This window comes from Numida meleagris, chromosome 3 (assembly GCF_002078875.1).
Source record: "Numida meleagris isolate 19003 breed g44 Domestic line chromosome 3, NumMel1.0, whole genome shotgun sequence".
Classification (NCBI taxonomy): Eukaryota; Metazoa; Chordata; class Aves; order Galliformes; family Numididae; genus Numida; species Numida meleagris.
The window spans coordinates 3,773,708-3,794,483 of NC_034411.1; the positions used below are offsets into that span (position 1 = coordinate 3,773,708).

General features: G+C 43.9%; 1 protein-coding gene across 9 annotated transcripts in view; it reads right to left on the reverse strand.

Moving 5' to 3' along the window:
* The window catches only part of CFAP61 (cilia and flagella associated protein 61), a 119,966-nt gene that overhangs the window by 24,106 nt on the left and 75,084 nt on the right, over positions 1 to 20,776 (reverse strand). For all 9 annotated transcript variants that reach the window (XM_021392227.1, XM_021392226.1, XM_021392223.1 and 6 more), the window contains 5 exons: positions 18,283 to 18,610; positions 17,466 to 17,557; positions 14,211 to 14,416; positions 1,589 to 1,679; positions 80 to 196 (listed from right to left, as the gene is read on the reverse strand). In XM_021392227.1, the coding sequence (XP_021247902.1) occupies positions 80 to 196; positions 1,589 to 1,679; positions 14,211 to 14,416; positions 17,466 to 17,557; positions 18,283 to 18,610 (834 nt within the window). The remainder of the gene's footprint in view (positions 1 to 79; positions 197 to 1,588; positions 1,680 to 14,210; positions 14,417 to 17,465; positions 17,558 to 18,282; positions 18,611 to 20,776) is intronic.

Sequence of the window (20,776 nt, forward strand, 5' to 3'; positions counted from 1 at the left end):
CGTCACCCCCCCGTCGGGTCGGGTCGGAGCGGGCGCAGCCGCCAGGCGGAGCTCAGCGCCCCGCTCCCCGCTCACCTACCGGGTGGCCGCGGGCGTACATGGGCAGCTGTGCGCCGTGCCGGAGCAGGTAGCGCACGGCCGGGCCTGCGGGCAGCGGCGGCAAGGGGCTGTCCTCGGTCTGCCGCTCCGGGGGCACCTGCGGGGAAACCACGTCCGGCATCGTTCGGGTGTCGGAGGAAAACCCCGAGCCCCTACGCACCTCCCCCGCCCCTTCCCCAGGTAAATCCCCATCTGCTTTGAGCTCGCAGCGGCCCCGCTGCGAGCGGGGAGTCGGAGCGCCGAGGAGAAGCGGCGGTGCTGGAGCAGCGGCCCTCGGGGCACCGCCGCACGCCGCCAGCTGCCGGAGGCGCGAAGAGCCGCCCCGCCGCCATCTGCGTGTTTGCACGGCGCGGTGAAACAAACACACGTGGGAGCCCGCACGGGGCCAGCGCCGCCCGCGGGAGCAGCCCGCCCGAGCGCTGCCCTGCGAGCACTCCGCTTATCCTCCCCTCTGCCCCTCCTGAGGAGCTGGCTGGCACTCGGCAGTGCAATGCGCTGCGAGCAGCAGGGAGCCGAGGCCTCCTGCCCCACACTGACACGGGGGCACGTGAGGTAGATCGGTACGTGCACGGCGCAGCGTGCTCGGGGAAGCAGCCGAGGGACAAGCAGCAAAGCAACATGCGGTAAATAGAGCCAGCGGCACCGGGAGGGAAATTAAAATAGAAATCCCCCAAGTAAAGCTGGGTTTGTGTTGACATTGGTGACACTGATTCCAATTTCTCAGAAGGTGCTCACATGCACAATGCGTGAGGTGCTTCTCATCACGCCTCCCATTCTGCCGTGAATTTCATTTATTGACATAGGACAGCACGCCGCTTCAGGCCGTCCAGATGGGTGGGCACTGTCCCCACAGCGACCCTTCCTTTTGTCAGCCACCACCAGGAACTCCCTGGGGTGGCTGGAAGCCCATGGCAGCCCGTGGCTCTCTACAGTGGCTTGCGTTTGGAGCGAGCGGAGCTGTGGGACTTCATGGCTGTGTCTGTGGTGTGAGGCTGCGGACAGCAGCAGCGAGCACTTCGATTTCATCCTTACTCAGGAAATCCACTTATTACTGAGAAAAATCAGTTGCTTTCACTCTTCCATCTACAAAAGCCATTCATTCCCTATGGGGAGGTGTTGAGAAATCCGCTTCTCGCAGGCTCGGCTGAGACAGGCTTAGGATGGCATTTAGTGTATTCTGCTTGGGAAACACCAGAAAAGTGATAACTGAAGAAATGAGCTGGGGATTTCTACCAGGCCTCTTGCGCCATGCAAAAATGCTGCGTGGGAAAACAGAGCGACTTCATGGCAAGTTCTACCGGCAAGTTTGAGAACGCGGCGAAAGAATGACAGGGAATGTACGTGAGCATGGGATCTGTGCGGATGAACCGAAGGAAATAGCTAAAGAGGAGCGTAAAGCTTTAGGAGAAAGGTGGGAAAAGAACCTCAAGTGAACAACGTCAGCAAATCACCCAAATAATAAAATGCGCTCGCCGGTCATTTCTCTCACCTGCTCTGGCAGCAGGATCTGGCGCAGTTCCTTCTTGAGATCGATGAAGCGATCGTGATAGATGGCCATGGACCAAGGTTCCCTGAAGTAGCTGGTTAAAAAAGAAGAAATTTAGTTATCTCGTGAACCTCTCATTAACCACTAATAAAGTATTTACCTGCTTTTTTGCCTTTATAAATTACAGTTCTGGACCCATCAGGGTCGTTTGTTCATGAAATGCCTCTCGCAACAGCATGGTCAATCAATTCTTTTAATGGATGTTCCTGATGTACAGCCAGCTCCAGTAATTACATTTAAAGTGGCTTAATTCAGAGCTGTGGCAAGACCCAGTGAAGAATCCTGATTTTATCAGAATTTAAAAGCCCGAAGACCTGTAAAGAACGGTGTCTCCATTATCTGTCCTCATTTGAGAAAAGCAGATTGCAGGATTAACTGAACTGCTGCATAAACAAATTAAATTTGTGTAGACAATGACACAAATGTTGTTCATCATTAAGGTTTCTGGATTAATAAAGGCCAGAAAAACAGGCCACCGCAGTGTTGCAATATGTTCCTTGCAGCAGTGCGCTGAAGCTCACTTGAGCTTATTCTAGCAGGAAGCTCGTGTAACTTTTTCTCCCAGTGACAGCATTCACGCCAGCATTCTTCACTGAAAAGAGGAAAAAAAAGGTTGGCGAAGACAGGGCTCGATGGGAACCTTAGTGCTGCAAGTAGATGTGGGGGCAGCTGGGTTATGAGAGCAGTGATTTATTTCTGTTGCCTCTAGAATGAGAAATGATTGGTACCACTTTTACGTGAACATCTGGATAAAGCAACCTGAAAGGCCATGCACAAGCTTAATAATTGGGACTCAGCTCCCTCTACACAAAGCTACTCTGCAGTCTCAACTTTCCAGAGGGGCTTTCTTCATTAAGATCCATTTTCCTCACTTCCCCCACCCGCTCCTTGAACCAAACGTGGCTCTCCCTAATGCCCTGCGCAGTGAACAATGCTCTGTGTGTCTGGCAGAACGTTGCTGTGTTTTTATGTACTCATCCCGCCATAAGCTCTTTCCTCCCTTCTCCTGCGTCCCCTTCAGCTGCACACTGTCAGTATTTACTGATGCTGTTACAAACGCTGTAAGTTTGGGTGTGAGATTTGCTCGAGATGAGGCATGCTTCAGGTATGTTTCTTTGAGTCATGACATCCGTGTAAGGTGCAGGGAGCTGGAGGAGAACGGGATATTCCCCAAACATTTAAACAAAGTCCCGTTCCAGAAGAAAAATCCCATCCAACCCAAACCTTTAGCTTAATGTTAAAATTAGATAGCAAAGCCAGGAGGAGGATGTCTCACCGAGACATCACACTGCATTGTGTTTGTAAAATGCTTCAGGGATGCTGTGTGTTACTGCTACCTCACCAGCACAGCACAGCCAATACAAAAGTGCCTTTTATTTGCCTGTTCACATCAACATTCCCACCTTTAGAGCTTGAAATTTAAATTTGCCAGCAATTTACGATATTCAGTGTGAATAAAATGCCCTTTTTGGAGGCTGGAAATGCCTTGACTGTGTTTTCAACACAGACAGCCAAGAGGAGCTACCCGTAATCATTTACCCCAGTTCTCATTCCCTTCACCTGAAGAAATGTGACCATCCAAGGCCGATCACAGAAGTACTTCACAGAAACAATTCTCACTTCCTTTGCTGGCTCTGCATTTTCTTCTATTACTTCCCCATTAGAATCACCTTTCTAAAGGGACACATGGTGTTTCTGAGAAAGCAGATCTGCATATGGCCGTTAAAAAGTTTTTGATAATGAAAAAAGCCCATCTGAAGCCAAACCAACAAGTCGACTTTCGGAGGCTGGTTCTGAATTTTATTACCACTTCAGCAGCAGTCCCTCAGGGCAAGCCGTAGAAAGCTTGCAAGTATAATGCTCTTCAGTATACAAGCTGGAGCTGGCATGCTACCAACAGGGGCTCAAAGGCTCCTCAGCTATCATGAGAACGGCATCTGCCACATGTGTTTGCACCATTTAGTCTTTCATAACTTGCCAGAGTGATCAGGCTAAATATGTACAAGATGACAGTGTTTGCCAGGAGCGTAACGGGTTTTCAAACTTGGTCACTTCCTAACGGGGATCCCCTGCTGGCAGACGTTTATATCAGCGGAGGAGATCAGGGGAAGGAATTTGTAACGGGATGGGATGGAATGGTCTCGTTTGAAGACAATAAGTGACATCCTTTTTGTTGCTAGGAAGCTCTTCTTGCCTTTCACTGACAATCAACGTTTAAAGTCTGTTCTGCCTCATTTGTGATGTATAGCCTATATCAGATGAAAGGGAAGGAGAAAAACATTTAGTGGCATCCTTCACAAAAGACAGGGGATCTTCCTCTCGTGAAGAGATACGGCGGAACAAAAAATGGATCAAGTTGGCCATTGCTAGCAAGCAAAAATGGAGTATGCGTGGAAATGCTTTCAGTCTCAAAGCTCTATTCTCCATTCCATTTGCAGCTGCACACCTTTTGTCTCCCGGGGTTCATTCTGAAGCTGCCACACACTGGTGATGTGGGGAACCCGGCCCCGACCTCCGGCAGCACCGCTGTGCTCAGGCAGGTGCAGCAGGAATGAGGTGTGTCCTGACAGCAATGCTGGGAACCCTTAATGGTCCAGTTGTTATAACCAAAAAAAAGGGTAAGGCAAAGAGGATCGACACAAGCTTATAAATTATTTCAAGTCTCGTGATAAGAAAATAATGGCAGAAAGGTGAAGACCAGCTCTGTAGAGCAAACCTATCTGCTCTGGGAGACGTAAAGCTATTGCTGGCAAGCTTGCCAGAACTAATATGCAGACAGACTGGATTGATCACACTGCTGCCCAGTTTCTCAAACGTTTGCAAGCTGGGCTTCCCTTTGTGAAAACGAAGCAAATTAAGGCTCAGAGAACTCCCAGTCATTAAAGGTGTGCATATGAAGATTGTTGCTGATTTGCTTCAGCAGAACTCATTCCTTCTGCTTAATTTTTGGCACTGGAGGGGATGGGCTCACATTGTGCCAGGGGAGGTTCAGTTTGGGTGTTAGGAACAATTTCTTCTCTGAAAGAGCAGTGAGGCACTGGCACAGGCTGCCCAGGGAGTGGTGAGGTCACCATCCCTGGAGGTGTTCAGAGCCGTGGGGATGTGGCACTGAGGGACGTGGTCAACGGGCATGGGGGGGTGGGCTGGGGTTGGTGATCTTAGTGGTCTTTTCCAACCTGAATGATTCTGTGATTCTACGATAAGAGAAAAGGTGCTGCTGATACAAACATGAACCAAAACAGAATGACAAAGAATAGCAGATGAAACCGAAGAGTTGCTGAGCTGATCTGAGCTCAGGCATAATACAGTGATGCCAGGATACCTACGAAGAGCAGGGAATTCCAATTCCGGGGAGTGTGGGGAGGAAACTATTGAAGTGGGTTGGGATGGCCAAAAGAACACATGAGAAGAACTGTCCCATTTTGCCAAGAAAAGACAAGATGCGTTGTTTTGGGGAATATATATGGATATTTTAAAGATACTGTGATTGCAGCAACAGATATATTTCCAGCTATACCTTGCATAACTGGTCCAGGAATCACAGAGTATAATAAAGATAACATAAACACTGAACACCTGTTTGTCCAAGCATTTTAGTTATTCCTGTTAAATGCACCAATCTAGGGCTGGAAATCAGTGAAGTTTCCTTATTTTACTAGCTTGCAGCAGTTGCTGAGTAGCTGATTCTCACCAAACTGCTCTTTACTCTTTCTAAACTCTGTGCTTTTAAAGATGGGCATAAAATATTGCTGTCTGCTCTGAGAGAAAGTTATTGCTGACCCCGAGGAAAGGTTTATTGCATTTTTGCACATAGGGCTATCTCACATGTAATGCATGATGAAGAACAATTAAAAGGAAATTAAATCTGACTCACAAAAATCAACAAATACGCTGTGTAGAATGGTGCGACTGCTTCTCTTTAATTACTTGCTTATGACTTCAGAGTTCAGTCATTCATAATGGCTTGTGTAACTACTAATATGAGTCAGCAATGTCAGACTGCAAATTGGTGTGGTAGAATTCAGATGTGCGGCCTTTACTTACTGACTTGGACATGGGGTTTCTTAATTAAATAGTTGCTCGTTGGCAAGTCATCTGCTCCTCAGAAACTATATTAATATATAAAAAAGGAAAGTCACCTAAAGGGTTCTACCATTTATATTGTTTTGCTATCTAAGTACAGCTTTACCTTGGGGTCAGCATTTAATTACAATATGAAAAATAGCTGTTAGTGCTTTGATATCCCTTCATGCGTTCCTTTCTCCTTACGCTGTCCCTCTTTTCATAAAAAGCACACAATTTTTCCTCTAATTAGGCTGCCAAGTGTACTGAGCAGCATTAGCCCCTCTCGGCCGTGCTTGCTACCTGCCACATTTTCTCTCTGCTTTTTTTCATCCCTGCAGAAAATAAGTCTCACTGTCTGCACGATGAACAAAAGCCTAAGGTGGAATCCCTTAAATGCGATCACGGTGTGCTAATGGTATGGGATGTGGCCAACCCCAGACAGCACTGTGCTGTAGTATTTCTCTTAATGAACAATCATTCTTCATTTTTGAAAGTCTGTTTTAAAGCTAGCCTATGTATGGAGCACGTATTTCATATTTAATCGCTGACTGTTCCAGGCTGCAATAAACATATATCTTCACCTAGTCCTTTTAAAAATAATACTGGAAAAAGCAATTTCTTTTTCCTATTTCTTCTGCTACATTGTGAGGTTTATTAGAGTTAAGTCATTAAACAATCCGGTGTGGTGCTTCTGCTTAAGCTCTCATTAAATGACAGTGATTAGTAAATCACTTTTAGCCTAATGTAAAGAGGACTATGATGTGTGAACTGGACTTAAGCAGAAAAAGCCAAGTGGTTTCTCTAAAAGAAGTAAATGTTCATCCTGCTCCAAGTATTGAAGCATTTAGCCCGTGCAGCTACTATCAGAAAACCACATGGCATACATGCCCTCACATATTAGTGTTTGGGAGCCTTGTGTCCTGCTGCACATCAGTAAGACTTAGGTTCCGGCATCAGGATTATTATTTTTATTTTTAATTAAATAATTTAGACTGCTTAGAATGAAACAGCTCCAATAGGTGCAGGAAGTTATGCAAGATTAAAGTACTTAGGGTAATGGGTATCTGGGTCATCACTGTGCAACCTTGCAAGGCTTTTCTCCTAAACTCTGGTTGTGGGAATGCCCAAAAGCATATCTGTCTAACCTATCTTAAACACACATTCCCCAGTTCTTAGCTAGGAAGTCTACCTAGATATACAGCAAATTCTGAAGTGCTCCAAACAGGAAGCAGGAATTGACTTGTCAATGCACACTATGGAATTATTTTGTGCCCCTTTCTTCCTCCCCCAGTCAAAACAAAAACAAATACTTTGAGAATCCCTCCTCCTGTTTTCTTCTCATGTTTAGGGAAGGACAGTCCTTAATTTAAATGAACTAATGCAGGATGGGAAGGCGTTGGCAGCATTTCAGCACTCACCTAGAACTAAAAATAGTTAGACCTTTGGATCTCAAAGGCTGCATCTAGATCTGAAAGGAGGCTGTATGAGGTGGGGTCGGCCTCTGCTCCCAGTAGCAGCAATAGGATGAGAGGGAATTGCCTCACGTTGTGCCAGGGGAGGCTCAGTTTGGATATTAGGAGCAATTTCTTCTGAGACAGAGCGGTGAGGCACTGGCACAGGCTGCCCAGGGAGTGGTGGGGTCACCGTCCCTGGAGGTGCTCAAGAACCATGGGGATGTGGCACTGAGCGACGTGGGCAGTGGGCATGGTGGGGCTGGGGTTGGACTGGATGATCCTAGTGGTCTTTTCTACCTTAACGATTCTACGATTCTATACATTAGCAAACATTTCAGACCAGCAGGAGTGGATGGACACCCACACTAGACATGTTTCAGGTTTTTTTTCCTGATTGTTCTCGCTTGGACTACCTCTCATGTGGTCCCATTGACAGGACACCAGAGTGCTGGCTGGGGGTTCATCTAAAAGACACTCAGCCGGTGTATACTGACATGGCTGTAGGATGCAAATTAAAGCAGAATGAGTCCAGATGGCTAAAACACATTTCTGGTAGGAACCGAATATAAATGCAATATAAATAGAGCACTTTGTACTCTGTGTTATGTCTTACTCAAAGCACTTTGCCACATCATGCATTAGTCTATCACTGTGCTTTACAATCTCTTAAATACCAGAAGTGCTTAATACATAGCAGTTTACTAACTTCAGCATTACACAAAGAGTAAATTTGGTGAATAGAATCATCAGAGAATCATAGAATGGCTTGGGTTGGAAGGGACCTCAAAGCCCACCCAGTCCAACCCTGTGCCACGGGCTGGTTTCCCCCCACTAGATCAGGCTGCCCAGGGCCCCATCCAACCTGGCCTTGAATAGCTACAAGAAAAAGCTGCTGAAAAAGGATGGCTAAGCAACACAGCACTTCCAAGGGTGGCTTTTAGAAACTGATCAGCTTAATCACACTGCCTCTACCAGGATTATTTATCACTGCCAGCCCGAACATACGCTGTTCCCTTCGGCACTGCAGCCTTTGCTGCACTCACTGTCATTCAATAGTGGTGCTCCTTTCCTCATCAGCACTGTCCCTTCCTCATTAACATCATATAACCGGCATCTTCTGCAGGTCATAACTAAAAACAAGTTCATTAATACAGTATTACAAAATCCCAAGTAAGAAAACCACTCACACCTAATTTGATAAATAAACTACTCAAGCATTTTAGAAACTTAGTCGGACAGATTTTTATGCATTATGTGAGCAAATCTGGTTTTCATTAATGCCAAGTGAAGCCTATATGAAGCACTTTGATCTCATGCTAAAGGCACAATGCCAGGGAGCATCCTTTTGGTTGCCAGGAATCAGGAGCCCCTTCTAATGATCTGTTTTGTACTCTAGATGCGGTAGAGGGATATTCCACTGCTCTGCAGACATGTTCCATAACTTGGCAACTGCCTTACAGCAGAATACAAAAGGGCCGGTTGCATTCCCCCTTTGGGAAGCAGTATGGAGCACTGGTGAGCAAAACCAAACCCACAAGCTTGAAAGTAAAAGAAAGAATATTTTGGAAGTTTCTCCACACCTCCCTCTTTTATCTGCTGTGCGGTGGTGGGAAGGATTGGAAGGCTTTCAGTGAGCGTGGTGCAGAGAACACTCATACTAAACCTACTGGACTTTACTTTCTTTTCCCTTCAAGAAAAATCTTCCCTATCAGGAAAGAGCCTCGCTCTTAGGTGCTTAAATTCCATTTGAGCCTTTTCAAGATGCAGTCTTACAGGAAATCAATAAAAACTGCAGAAACTCCTTCCTGAAGTGGATTCCAAATCTAGGGAGTAACACTGTTAAACAGTCAAGGACATAAAAGGTTCGTGCACAAAACCCTCAGCTTTAGATTACTGCGTCTTCAGTTCCTATGGCTGTGCCTGCCCTGACAAGGGCATCTTAGCACTTCTCTGCTCAGGAGCGTGGGGCTGCAGCCTTCTGGTAGTGCAGGAACAAGGGAGGAGACTTCTCTTGCTGCCCTAGCCCCTGACAACTTGACAACAGCAGACCTTGGCATCCCATAAAGCAGCCAGAGGGGTGAAGTGCATCCCCTCGTGATGTGGTCAGAAGAGACAGCTGTCCAGCGGGTTGTGATCATCTTTTGGCTTAATGGCCTATTTCCTCAGCTGCTGTTTGCACAGCTACAAACAAAAACATTGGCTCTTAATCTCATGTTTAGCAAAGGAACAGTGTGGGCCACTCAGATACTACTCTAAACGAAGCTGTGGTACCTAACACATGGTAGAATCAGGCTGCAGGAGCTTAGCTATAGGCAATAGCTATGTCCCTGGTAGCACATTTCTTAGCCAAGTGACTATGGAACTACAGTCAGATGATTTTATGCTGTTTATCCAGTTATTTCTTGCTAGGTTCATAAATTCATAGACTTAGTGGGGTGGCAGTCTGTGAACCTACACAAGCAGTATCGGGGTGACTGGGGGTAGCAGTGGCCTTACAGATTAGGGGGTCTGGCATGGGATGGGTCTGGGGCAGTGCCACTGCAGAGCCCCTCCAGTAGGGGGAATGAAGTGATTTCCATTGGTCATTGGGTTGTGGGGCAAGTCCTGCAGCTTTGAATGGTGTTGAAGTCCTACTGAAATCAAAGGAACCTTTCTCTCAACACAAGGAAATGTTATTTCTCTCATTATTACCGTTAGCGGCAGTTTAAAGCACGCATCCGGAAGGGGCTACTCCTTGAAGTAAGCTGAATCTTGAGGGCCTGTTGTTAATGCTAATTTGAAAATGGCAACTGGCCCATTACGGTCAGGAAATCCGGTATCATGGGGTTAACCTTCAGCCTTTATACCGAACACAAATCAGTGTGGAAATTCATTGCTAGGCACAGTTTCTAATTATTTAAAAGACAATTTGCATGCTACACAGAAATAAATTGGCTCCCAGGTGACAGCTGTTGCACAGTGTCTTTCCCCAAAATACAGGCATAAAAATGGGAGGAGGGAATGAATGTTCCGAACTATCAAGTTCATAAGCTTAACTAACAAACTGCAATGTTTTCACAGTCTACTCTTTTTTTTCTTCACTAAGGGTGCTTCATATCTTGCTAGAAAATACTGTGAGTACAAGTGTAATGTGTAGTAGTATAAAATGGTTTTTGTTGTTGTTGGTTTTTGTTGTCGTTGTCTTTGCCAAAGAGAGAAATTCACATTTGCACTCACACAGTGATTTAAGATCATTATAGACCATGACAATATCATCACCCCAAATGGTTTTTCATCTTTTTATCGCACACAGAGAAATCACTGAATGCATTTTACTGTTCCATGCCAAAGGAAGACTGGACACCACTTTCCAAAAAGCATCAAGACAATCTCCATCTCACAAGATATGTCCAAATATTTTTCAGTGTAATGATTTTCTAATGGACAGTCTTCCAACAGCTACATTTCACATTCTATATTTTTGCACATTGTACACATATATGTACACTGTACTGTACAGTATATAGTACTGTATCACACATGATCCTCACCTTGCCCAGCTCCGGGTCCTGCTGCACTCCCAGGACTTTTGGCCACTGAACAGTGCTGACCAAGAGCAGAGAAGATCCAGCCAGCCTTCTTCAGGAGCTGATGCCCACCCCACTGAGCATCTAGGGCATCTGCTAAAGCTGCCCTTCTTGTTACTATCATGTTGACCAGCCTGCCTCATCCTTTTAGCAGATCATCACTGGGATCTCCATCTCTCTTAGGATTTTTTAAGAATCTTTGTGGATGTTTAGAAATTGATCTTACTTGTAATCCCCAATGAGCTTGCACACTCTGCGGGGATCCAGTCATGATCATGGCGGCAAGGGAGGCTGATAAACTCCTAATTCCTCTCATGAAGAACTAAGCTTTTCATTCAGAAAGCTAATGTCTCATTTCTTCAAAATCTGTCTGTGTGGCTATCGTGTGTAGGCAAGTGCAGCTGCACCATGGTCCTTGGGCACATACAGAAACAAGGTGTAAGGGAGCAAATGCTGCTTTGGTCAAGGTCAGGAAAATACTGCTACCTGTGTTGTGGATGGAAATCCCAAAGCAATATGACTCATTCTTCCAGGTGTTGGTACTGGTGTGAAACTTGCTGGCAGTACTCAACTTCTTGTCAGTAAACTGACACTGACCACTTCTGGGCAAGCAGCACTATTCCCCAGAGGTCAGTATTGGGGCTAGCCCTGCTCAATATCTTTATTGACAATTTGGGCAAGGGAATTGAGTGCACTCTCAGTAAGTTTGCAGATGACACCACGTTGGGGGGAAGTGTCAATCTTCCTGAGAATAGGAAGGCCCTACAGAGGCATCTGGATAGGCTGGATCAGTGAGCTGAGGCCAATGGGATGAAGTTCACCAAGACCAAGTGCTGGGTGCTGCACTTTGGTCACAACAGCCCCACGCAGCGCTGCAGCCTTCGGGCAGAGTGCTGGAAAGCTGTGCAGAGAAAAAGGATCTGGTGGTGTTAGCAGAACGTGAGCCAGCAGTGTGCCCAGGTGGCCACGAAGGCCAACGGCACCCGGCTTGTGTCAGCGGGAGTGCGGCCAGCAGGAGCAGGAGGTGACCGTCCCTCCGCACTGGCACTGGTGAGGCCGCACCTCGAGTGCTGCGCTCAGTGCTGGGCCCTCACTGCAAGAAAGGCACCGAGGCCCTGGAGCGTGTCCAGAGAAGGGCAGCGGAGCTGTGAGGGCTCTGGAGCACAAGTGTGATGGGGAGCGGCTGAGGGAGCTGGGGGTGTTCAGTGTGGAGAAGAGGAGGCTCAGGGGAGACCTCATGGCTCTCTGCCACGGCCTGAAAGGAGGCTGTGTGAGGTGGGGTCGGTCTCTTCTCTCAAGTAACTAGCAACATGACAAGAGGGAATGGCTTCACATTGCACCAGAGGAGGTTCAGGTTGGATATTAGGAGCAATTTCTTTTCCAAAAAAGCAGTGATGCACTGGCACAGGCTGTCCAGGGAGTGGTGGAGTCACTGTCCCTGGAGGTGTTCAGGAACTGTGGAGATGTGGCACTGAGGGACATATTGGTGGTAGGTGGACAGTTGGACTGGATGATCTTAGTGGTCTTTTCAAGCGTTAATGATTCTGTGATTCTAAATCTCTGACAGCATTTGTGGTTCATTTTAAATATTAGGTCACAGACATGCTTGCATACTGTAATACCATGAGAAAGACTGATACCTTGCCACAACCTGAATGTTGAGTTTCTTCCAGTGCTCAAAATATATTAGCTGATCAGCACCAGCTGTGACGAGAAAATTATCTGCCACCTTAGCCCATAAGTCATACAATTGTGTCACCTCCCTTCAATTTCTATTTAACACCTACTGACAGTAATACTGCTTATGTGAACTTTACGTTTGCTGGGTGCCATTCCTCTCTTGTTAAACAAAATCAACATTTTCTGTAAATCAGTGTGCCTTTCAGCAAAGGCATACTGGATCTCCTGAAGTGAAATCTGTAAAGAAGCATTTCTGCCCAAGAAATTTTTAAATTCCGTAGTTAAGTTTGCGTTCATCCCATCTTCCTCTACAAAATGAGGAATAAAAAGAAATGAGGAAATATGAAATATTTACAATGAAGAGAGATGGCAGGGATAGGGCTGCAAAACACCAGCACGCCCAGCCCCAGTGACGTACCACGTCCTTTTCAGGGGAGTTCGCCCTTTGAGCCGACAGCTGATACCACTGTTCTCAAAACACAGCATACAAACCAATCTTTTGTCATTAAGTGAAAGGCTTGATAGGATTCCCTCCCTCCCCCTGTTTCAGCAGACACTCTCATTTCTCTGTCCTTAGCCACATACAATGCCTTATCCATATTCTGGCAGAGCTTTTTGACACTGAACCAGCAGAAGGGCAAAACCTAGAGAAAGAGGCACAGGAATTTTAAGGCTCCTAACTCACTGTTTCAGGATACCAGGTTCCTCATTCCTGCAGAGGCGTGTAACTATCAGCACGATCAATGTAACTTAAAACCTTCAGAGGAGTTTGATATTAGACTACAAATTTCCACATTTTTTTAGATTGCTATGATCATGCAAATTTTTTTTTCTTGGCCCACAACACATCCTTTACATCATAACTAAACGTTAGCTAAATAATATTGGTCAATCTGATAATTTTAGTGCCTTTCTTCAAATCAGTTATAATCAAATCAAGCCTGGAGACTTTTAAGGCAGCTTTTGATCAGTTTTGTATCATGATGAAAATTTCCAGTTTGGTTTTCTCTCACTAAAGCAGTTTATGGAATGCAGTACTTCAGTTTTCTGTCTGTGACAATTCGTGCTCCCAAGTCAACACTTGTGAGGGATTTATTTTTTTCAAATGAAACTCAGAACAAGATGCATCAGCAAGTTCTCTACCACCTACTTCAATTACATGCTCAAAGAATTCTATCATGTGAATGAAACTCAAAAGGTTTTTTGCCAAACTTGAAGTCAAAAGCACTTATTTTATCTAAGGCATAAGAAATAAACCAAGTTTGAGTTTTCAGGCCATGTACCTTCTAAGATATGAAATTCTGCAGAAGTAGCAGAAGATTAAAGATAGGAGACAAGCTAAAGAGAGTGACTGACATCATATGTGAGTTAGAACCTCCCTGGAAAGCTTTGGCATAAAAATTCGATGTAAAATCATTAACACGCTGACTTTGGAAAGTGACTTCTGAGTATGAGTTCTTAGTAAATTAATTAATTAAAAAAAAGATTCTTCAAACTCACTTTAATGAGTTAAGCCTACTGACTATTCTAAGCAAAAGTTACAATGATACTGAAGTGTTCTTTCAGATGAAAGCTATTCAAGCAAACCACTGCTCATTTTCTAAATAAATCTCAGAGACATAGTTCTTTCTAGGGAGGTCTTCAGGACTTGCATCAACACCAATAATTTTATCAAATAATTGAAAAGATTTTTTAAAATCTATCTTGTATTCCAAGGGAAAATAGTTAGAAGATAAAGCATAGTAAAAGAAAACTATAATTCATCTAAAAGTTTTATGCACAATGTTAAATTTGTCTTACCTGTAAAGGTCTGTAATCTGCCCTTCATTCCAGCGATAATAAAGATCATTAAGAAGACGCTCATGCTGTCCATACAAGCAAATATAGTTGGAAACAGGAAAGGGCTCCTTTGAAAAGCAAGTGATGCTATCTACCATACTGTATTTGTTGATGTGCATTCTGAAATAATTCCCATCTCTTGCTTTTCCAGTTATGAACTCTGTTCCCTGGAACAGGAAATAAAAGGAAAGCTGGAGAGATGGAGTTAACACCTAACCTGGCATACGACCAGGAGCAGCTAGGGTTTTCTACCTGATATTTGCCATTTCTCAAAATCCACAAACCTTTTAAACCAAGAATATCCATTCCTCATAACACAGTTTATACAACAAGGTGCCATGCTTCGGGCACAAAGATTTTCCGTATGGTTTAGACCTTGGTTAACTGCATAGAACCTGTGAAGCATACAACTGAGCGGACAGAACAGGCTTTGGCTGCCCATGCCTGAGTGGCATTTGGGGCACTTAAGGATATCTGGGACATTCAAACCACACCAGCAGTTATGACAGAGGACACATGGAAGACCTGTGACCTTATGGAGCAGCAGCTGGAGGTCAGGAGGGACAACACTAGATCCCTCTGTTTAGGCAACTGAATGGAACCCAGTTCATCCTCATTTAATATATGCTGTCTGTATTATTGCATACACATGGCATATAATAACTTAGTATATGATACCATCCTAATGAGCAAAGAACACACTGCTATACTCTCTCCAGATTTAGAAGTATATACATATATATATGTGTGTACAAACAGTATATGTGCAGAGTCCAAATTTATAGCACACTGTGGAAGCTCTATGACTGTAGTTGATAGTACCACCTTAATCAGCTACAAGCAAGCGTCAATGTTATACACAATGTTATCACATACCAATCAAACGTTTTTGGCTTAGAGAACTGTTTGAGTAGTCCAAGGTGTGATGTATTGGAACAGTCTGCCAGCAACAAAATTACCACCGAGACAGAGTCTGTCCAGTTCTAAAAGAAAACTTTAAATTTTATAAATGGCCATCCACCAGATGGTTGTCTGCAACTGCAGGAGGCAGGGCTCCATCTCTTCAGATGTTTCCTTCAGGGCTATGTTTTACACTTTCTATTTCTGTTTGGAGTTGTTCTCAGCAACTCCCTCTTGCTAATTTAAAGAGGGCTGCTGACTGTTGCTAACACTATCACTACTGTAATAGTGACACCGAGTGATGTAGTTTATGGGCATGGTGGTGATGGGTTGACGATTGGACTAGATGATCTTAGAGGTCTTTTCCAACCTTAGTGGCTCCATGATTCTATGACACTATCAATGAAAGAATAATAGTGTTGGATGTTTATACTCAAAACAGTAGCATTTAGTTTCAGCTAGTTAAATCAATTACTTAATAAAAGACAAAAATGTAAAAATGCGTCTCAAACCGAACACTGCAGTGGGATGATCAAATAGCTTGAAGCTATTTTCTAATGCTGTATTCATATTTCAGTTTTATACATCTTTAAAACCTGTTGCTAGGCTGCAGTAACCTTTGTTATTTCCGTATCTCTCAGCTAATCCATTTCACTAGCTTCTACTACTTTCCTAGGAAATTATTTTAGGATTTACATGAAGGGGTAGCTTTAAAGGCATTCCATTTTCAGACAACAGGAAATGTAAGGTACAGCAAAAGAATCCTTATCACATTCTAGCGGTTTGGTCTGACAAAATCAATGTTTCCCCTCTCTAATAGTTCTCTTTACCTCCTAGTATGAGCTGCTTTGGACAGCTCACCCTGGATCTGCAAAGCTGGAAAACAAAGTGAGCCATGCTTTGATCTTCACCCCCCTCAGTCCCCTACAAAAGCATGGATTTCTTTATAAAATATTTCTTTCTACAGACCACTGCTATCTAAGTTTTAAAATGAACATCAACGTAGTCTTTCAAAAGACACTCTATACTATCTTGTAGATTGTACTCTTGTAGAATGGCCTTGGTGTGGAAATCCCTGAGGAAAAAGGTATAATGTATATGAAATAGAAGCTAAACTAGGTGCATGGCCCTTTCTGGTTTTAAAATATATTAAGCTAGACTCCTTGTTTCGTAGGTAGATTCTCCAGTAAGAGAAGCATCTCTGCATTTGTGTCACAGGAGAATCTCCCATGTAACCTAAGTATGTCAAGTGCTTCCCTCTTTTCTGTTCAGAGAAAGAAGACTCGTTGTGGCACTGTCTGTTTTACAGCAGAAAAGTACAGAGCATTCCTTCTGGAGATTATTCTTTTCCTACTAATCTAGAAATCTGAGGAGTTCCACTAATAGACTGTGATGTTTCATCATCTGTCTGCACTCATGGCATCTTACTGCAGGGAGGAAAGAGTGAGACTGATAGCCTATTTTAGTGATGCTCATGCTATTCTATCTCCTTTTTATAAAAATTGTGCATCTCTTCAGAAAGCCAAATATCTGAAAGCACGGAAATGAGCATCTAAGAGGTTCAGCTTTTGTGCTGTTCACCAGCTGTTCACCTGACTTATATGATACTCCCTGGCTTAGCAGACTCTGGATTTGTTCTTATGCAAATCTGATGGCAAATATCACCACTACCTTGATGTGTATTAACTATATGCTAAGAACTTCAGAACAACGTATTCCATCGAGAAAAAAATCAAGAGAAAAGAAAGCCATCCTGAAAAAGACAGCGCCGAGGAAAAGCAAATACCATAGCAGCCCAACAGTGTGCTGAGAGAAATGGGTCTGGAGCCAGATGGGCTCCATACTGAGCCACCAGTTCTGACAAAGGTCCTTGACGGAGCTGAGCTGCAGTGCCACATCAGGGAGCTGTTTGAGTCTGATGTGCTGCAAACAGTAAGAAAAAGCTCAGAGCTCAATGACTGTTTCTGCCTTCAAGGACCAATAAACCCTTAGGTTTTGGTTGATTTCATGGCAAAAGAAATAAGAACTGCAATAAAATTGACCAGATAGTCATATTCTACATTTAAAACATTTACACTGAAATAAACACCATTTACGTCGAAATAATAATTAAATAATCACAGATTGTGGTTTGTTCCATTACAGACTTTACTGATGAATCCCAGCTCCAGATGGTCTCTAAATACATACTTAAACTCATCCTTACTCTATTTATTTCTTTTAATTTGCATGGTACCTTATGCATGTTCCTGAATAGGAACATTTTTCCAACAGAGGTGAAAAAGAAAGAAGGAAAAGGTAAATAACATAACTTACATGATCAGACAGTGCAAGTACTAAGTCCAAGCTGACGGGGACTTCTGGTTTGGAAATATGCAAGTAATTATAACCTCTGGGAAGAACACCTCCTGCCATAAATGAAAGGATGAGGTTTACTCAGTTGTAAACAAAAACAAAGTATTTCTCACCCTCCTCCTCCTATATATATATATATATATTTTAATTTATTATATATATAATATATATATATATTAACTAAGTGGCTAAAGAGGAAAAATTATTTTATTTTGTGGCTTCATGTTCTGTAGTACTGTTACACACATTTGTGCAGCAGCCACACCTGGAAAAGTTCTGATCATGACTGCAATATAAATGAAAGTGTAACTTTGTGCATTATTAGAAAAAACCTTCAGCATAAGTTTTTTGTGTTTTTTTTTCTCCTCAACTCCTAGACAAGACTATGGACCTAAAGACGGATAAGAATGGTAAGTATCAGTTGTATCAATATACAACTCTTGTCAATAATTCATCCCACCTGAGATACCTCTCAGTAGACAGCATCAGTCATTTGTGGGATGCTACTGTTCCTCACTTGAAAATAGGAGGAGTCTAGCATAGATTAGGCAAAGCTTTTAAATATCTTGAGCTAGGTGATGACAAGGAGAAATGGATCCTTCCATGAATGCAGGCAGAATCCCACCCTGATGTCTCCTCTCCACAAACTATACAGGGAGCTTTGATGACTTCACTGCCATTAGGTGGCTACTTAAGTGAAATGGACCTACCTGCACTATATAACAGCAAAAAGACCAAAGAGGGTATGAAAGTATGAGAAAACTCCATTTTGACATACCTTGAATTTTACACCCCTTATACATGGGGATGAGGTTATCCATGCCTTCTGGTGGCTTTGTTAAGGGCTGAGAGGTTGGATCAAAGAGACTCAACATAGATGCAGCAAGTTCAAAGCCAATCTCCTTTGAATTGAAGTTGCTGTGTGTCCATTCATCTGCATAATATTTCCTGGAGTACTTTGTTAAAGGACCTGCAGCCCTGATACTGACATCATTAGTGTGGAATTCGGTATCAATCACAAGCTTTCCATCAAAAACAAGGCAAGCATCATTAATTGCCTTAAAGGTTTCATAATCCACTCTCTTGCAGGCAAAGCTGAAAAATGCCTAAGAAGAAATGTAAGTAAGAACAGGTTATTAAGCATTACTTACTGACTAATTTCATAAATAAAAACCTATGCTTCATTCTGAATGTTATTTGTTACAAAACATGAACATGAAATACAGTATGATTTTATATACATAGATAAATCGTTCTGATCCAATATTTATAGCTATTAGAATGAAAGCTATAAATATTGGATTAGAGGGGAGAATTACTAAACCAGACTCATTTAATTCTGGTTAAGCAGGTGAATTTTATTTGAAAAACTCTAGTATTACCTATGTGAAATAGCCTGAGTGGATGTGCACATTTTCTGCATTAGTATACAAAATAGATTTGAATTCTTTATAAAGTTGTTTTTCTTTCAAATGCTGAAGCTAAATTGAAAAACTGAGTAATAGAAAAAGTACAATGTACTTTGTATTTTAGCAGGATAACCATATATTGCAAATATTTTTCAGACTGTTATGCCTAACTGTTTACCAGCAAACTATGCTACCATGGCTACCGGCACAGAGACATTCAATGAAATTGAAAGATACAACATTCAAATTGTTCAGAAGAGATGTCGTGCTCATCCAAAATATTGAATTGAAGCCACTGGAAGCTGTGGAGGCCAAGAAGATTGTGAGAGGTACTAAGAGACCGAGTATTTACATGAAAAGGAAAGCATACACATTTATTATACTTAAGATTTTGGAGAGTGCATTCAAACTTTGTCAAGACTGAAGCACATTTCTTATCTATTCCTGACCTGGATAATGCTTGCTTTAGGAGGCAGATTACTCTGCACATCCCTGCTGCTCTCAGATCCATGGCACAGGTCTGGATGGACATCAGACGGACCCATCGATCAGCTGGGGCAGCCCAGAGGAGACTGTGTTTAAATTAAATCCTTGATCCATTTGGCAGGCCATTTCTGAAGCTGGTCATAAATGGAGCTGATGGATATTCAGCACACTTTAGTTTGTGGAGTGAAAGGAGACTTTCATTCTTTGTAAACACCAGCTCGCTGTCCTACTGCTCAGCTTATAGAACTGGCCCTGAGGTAGGGATTTATCCAGAGCAGCAGCTACCGAGGCCGTGAGCTCGCCTTCCCCACAGGAGATTTCAAGGGCATTGAAAGAAAATAGCCCTAAATCCCTAAATTCCTCCTCTAGGTCTCAAAGAAAAAGCTAGTGATAATTCCCTCCTTTTGTCCTCCTGCGGCATCTGCCCACACCCTCTCCTGGGACGCCAGCGAGCAGATGAGCCCTCCAGTCCCCAAAATGGGAGCCGAGGCAGCGCTGCTATGTCAGGCAGCACAAAGCAGGCATGCTGGAAGCAGCCACAGTCTCATCTGAGGCGTGAGGTGCTGGCATGGAGCAGATGTGCACGCAGCACGTCCTGCAAAATGCGCTGGATGCCCAAGGAGCTGCTTTGAAACCCAGCGCGGGGCGAGAGGGAGGGCTGCAGGGTGTGCTAGCCCTCCCCTTCCGTCTGCATGTTCTGCACAGGCTCTTTGCATTAATAACAGCAGGTTTCAAACCCATCTAGAATTGTGCACAAGTGCTGGAGCACAAGGAACGAGGTGCAGGGAAGCGAGGCTGGGTCACTGCAGCTGGAGCTGGGGCATGAGTCCAAACCAACCCCTGCTCCATGCCTCCACCTCTGGCACAAAGCATCAGAGATGACAGAAGGGTGAGAAGCTACAAGCAGGTCTTCACAGGTGGCCCTTACAAAGGATAAATCGATAGCTGGCAGGTCCCCAAAATAGTATAAAAGAAGGGCAGAGAGTGGGTATTGAGGGTTAAAAGTGGTAAGAATGACAAGATATGCTTTAAACAAGATCAGATGGTCTGCAAAGGGAACAGATGAAGACTGACCGTCTTGTTGCTGCAACATATATTGTGGAGCTCCAGAGCCTTTAAAAGGAGCTTTCCCCGTCATCAGTGCCCTCAGCTTTTAAAATGATTACACAACAACAAATGCTCCTGTCCACCACCAAGAAATATTACTGCACAAGCTGAGAAAAGGGTGAAAGAAGTTATCAGATGAGCATGCGTTACCTTACTGCCTTCATCTTGAACTGCTTGAGACATACATCAGGGTAAGCAGCGTCAGTAATCTGTCTGTTGCTTATAGGCAGCCTCGGGGAGGCTGCAGTTGTGACCCAGGTAAAGGTATTA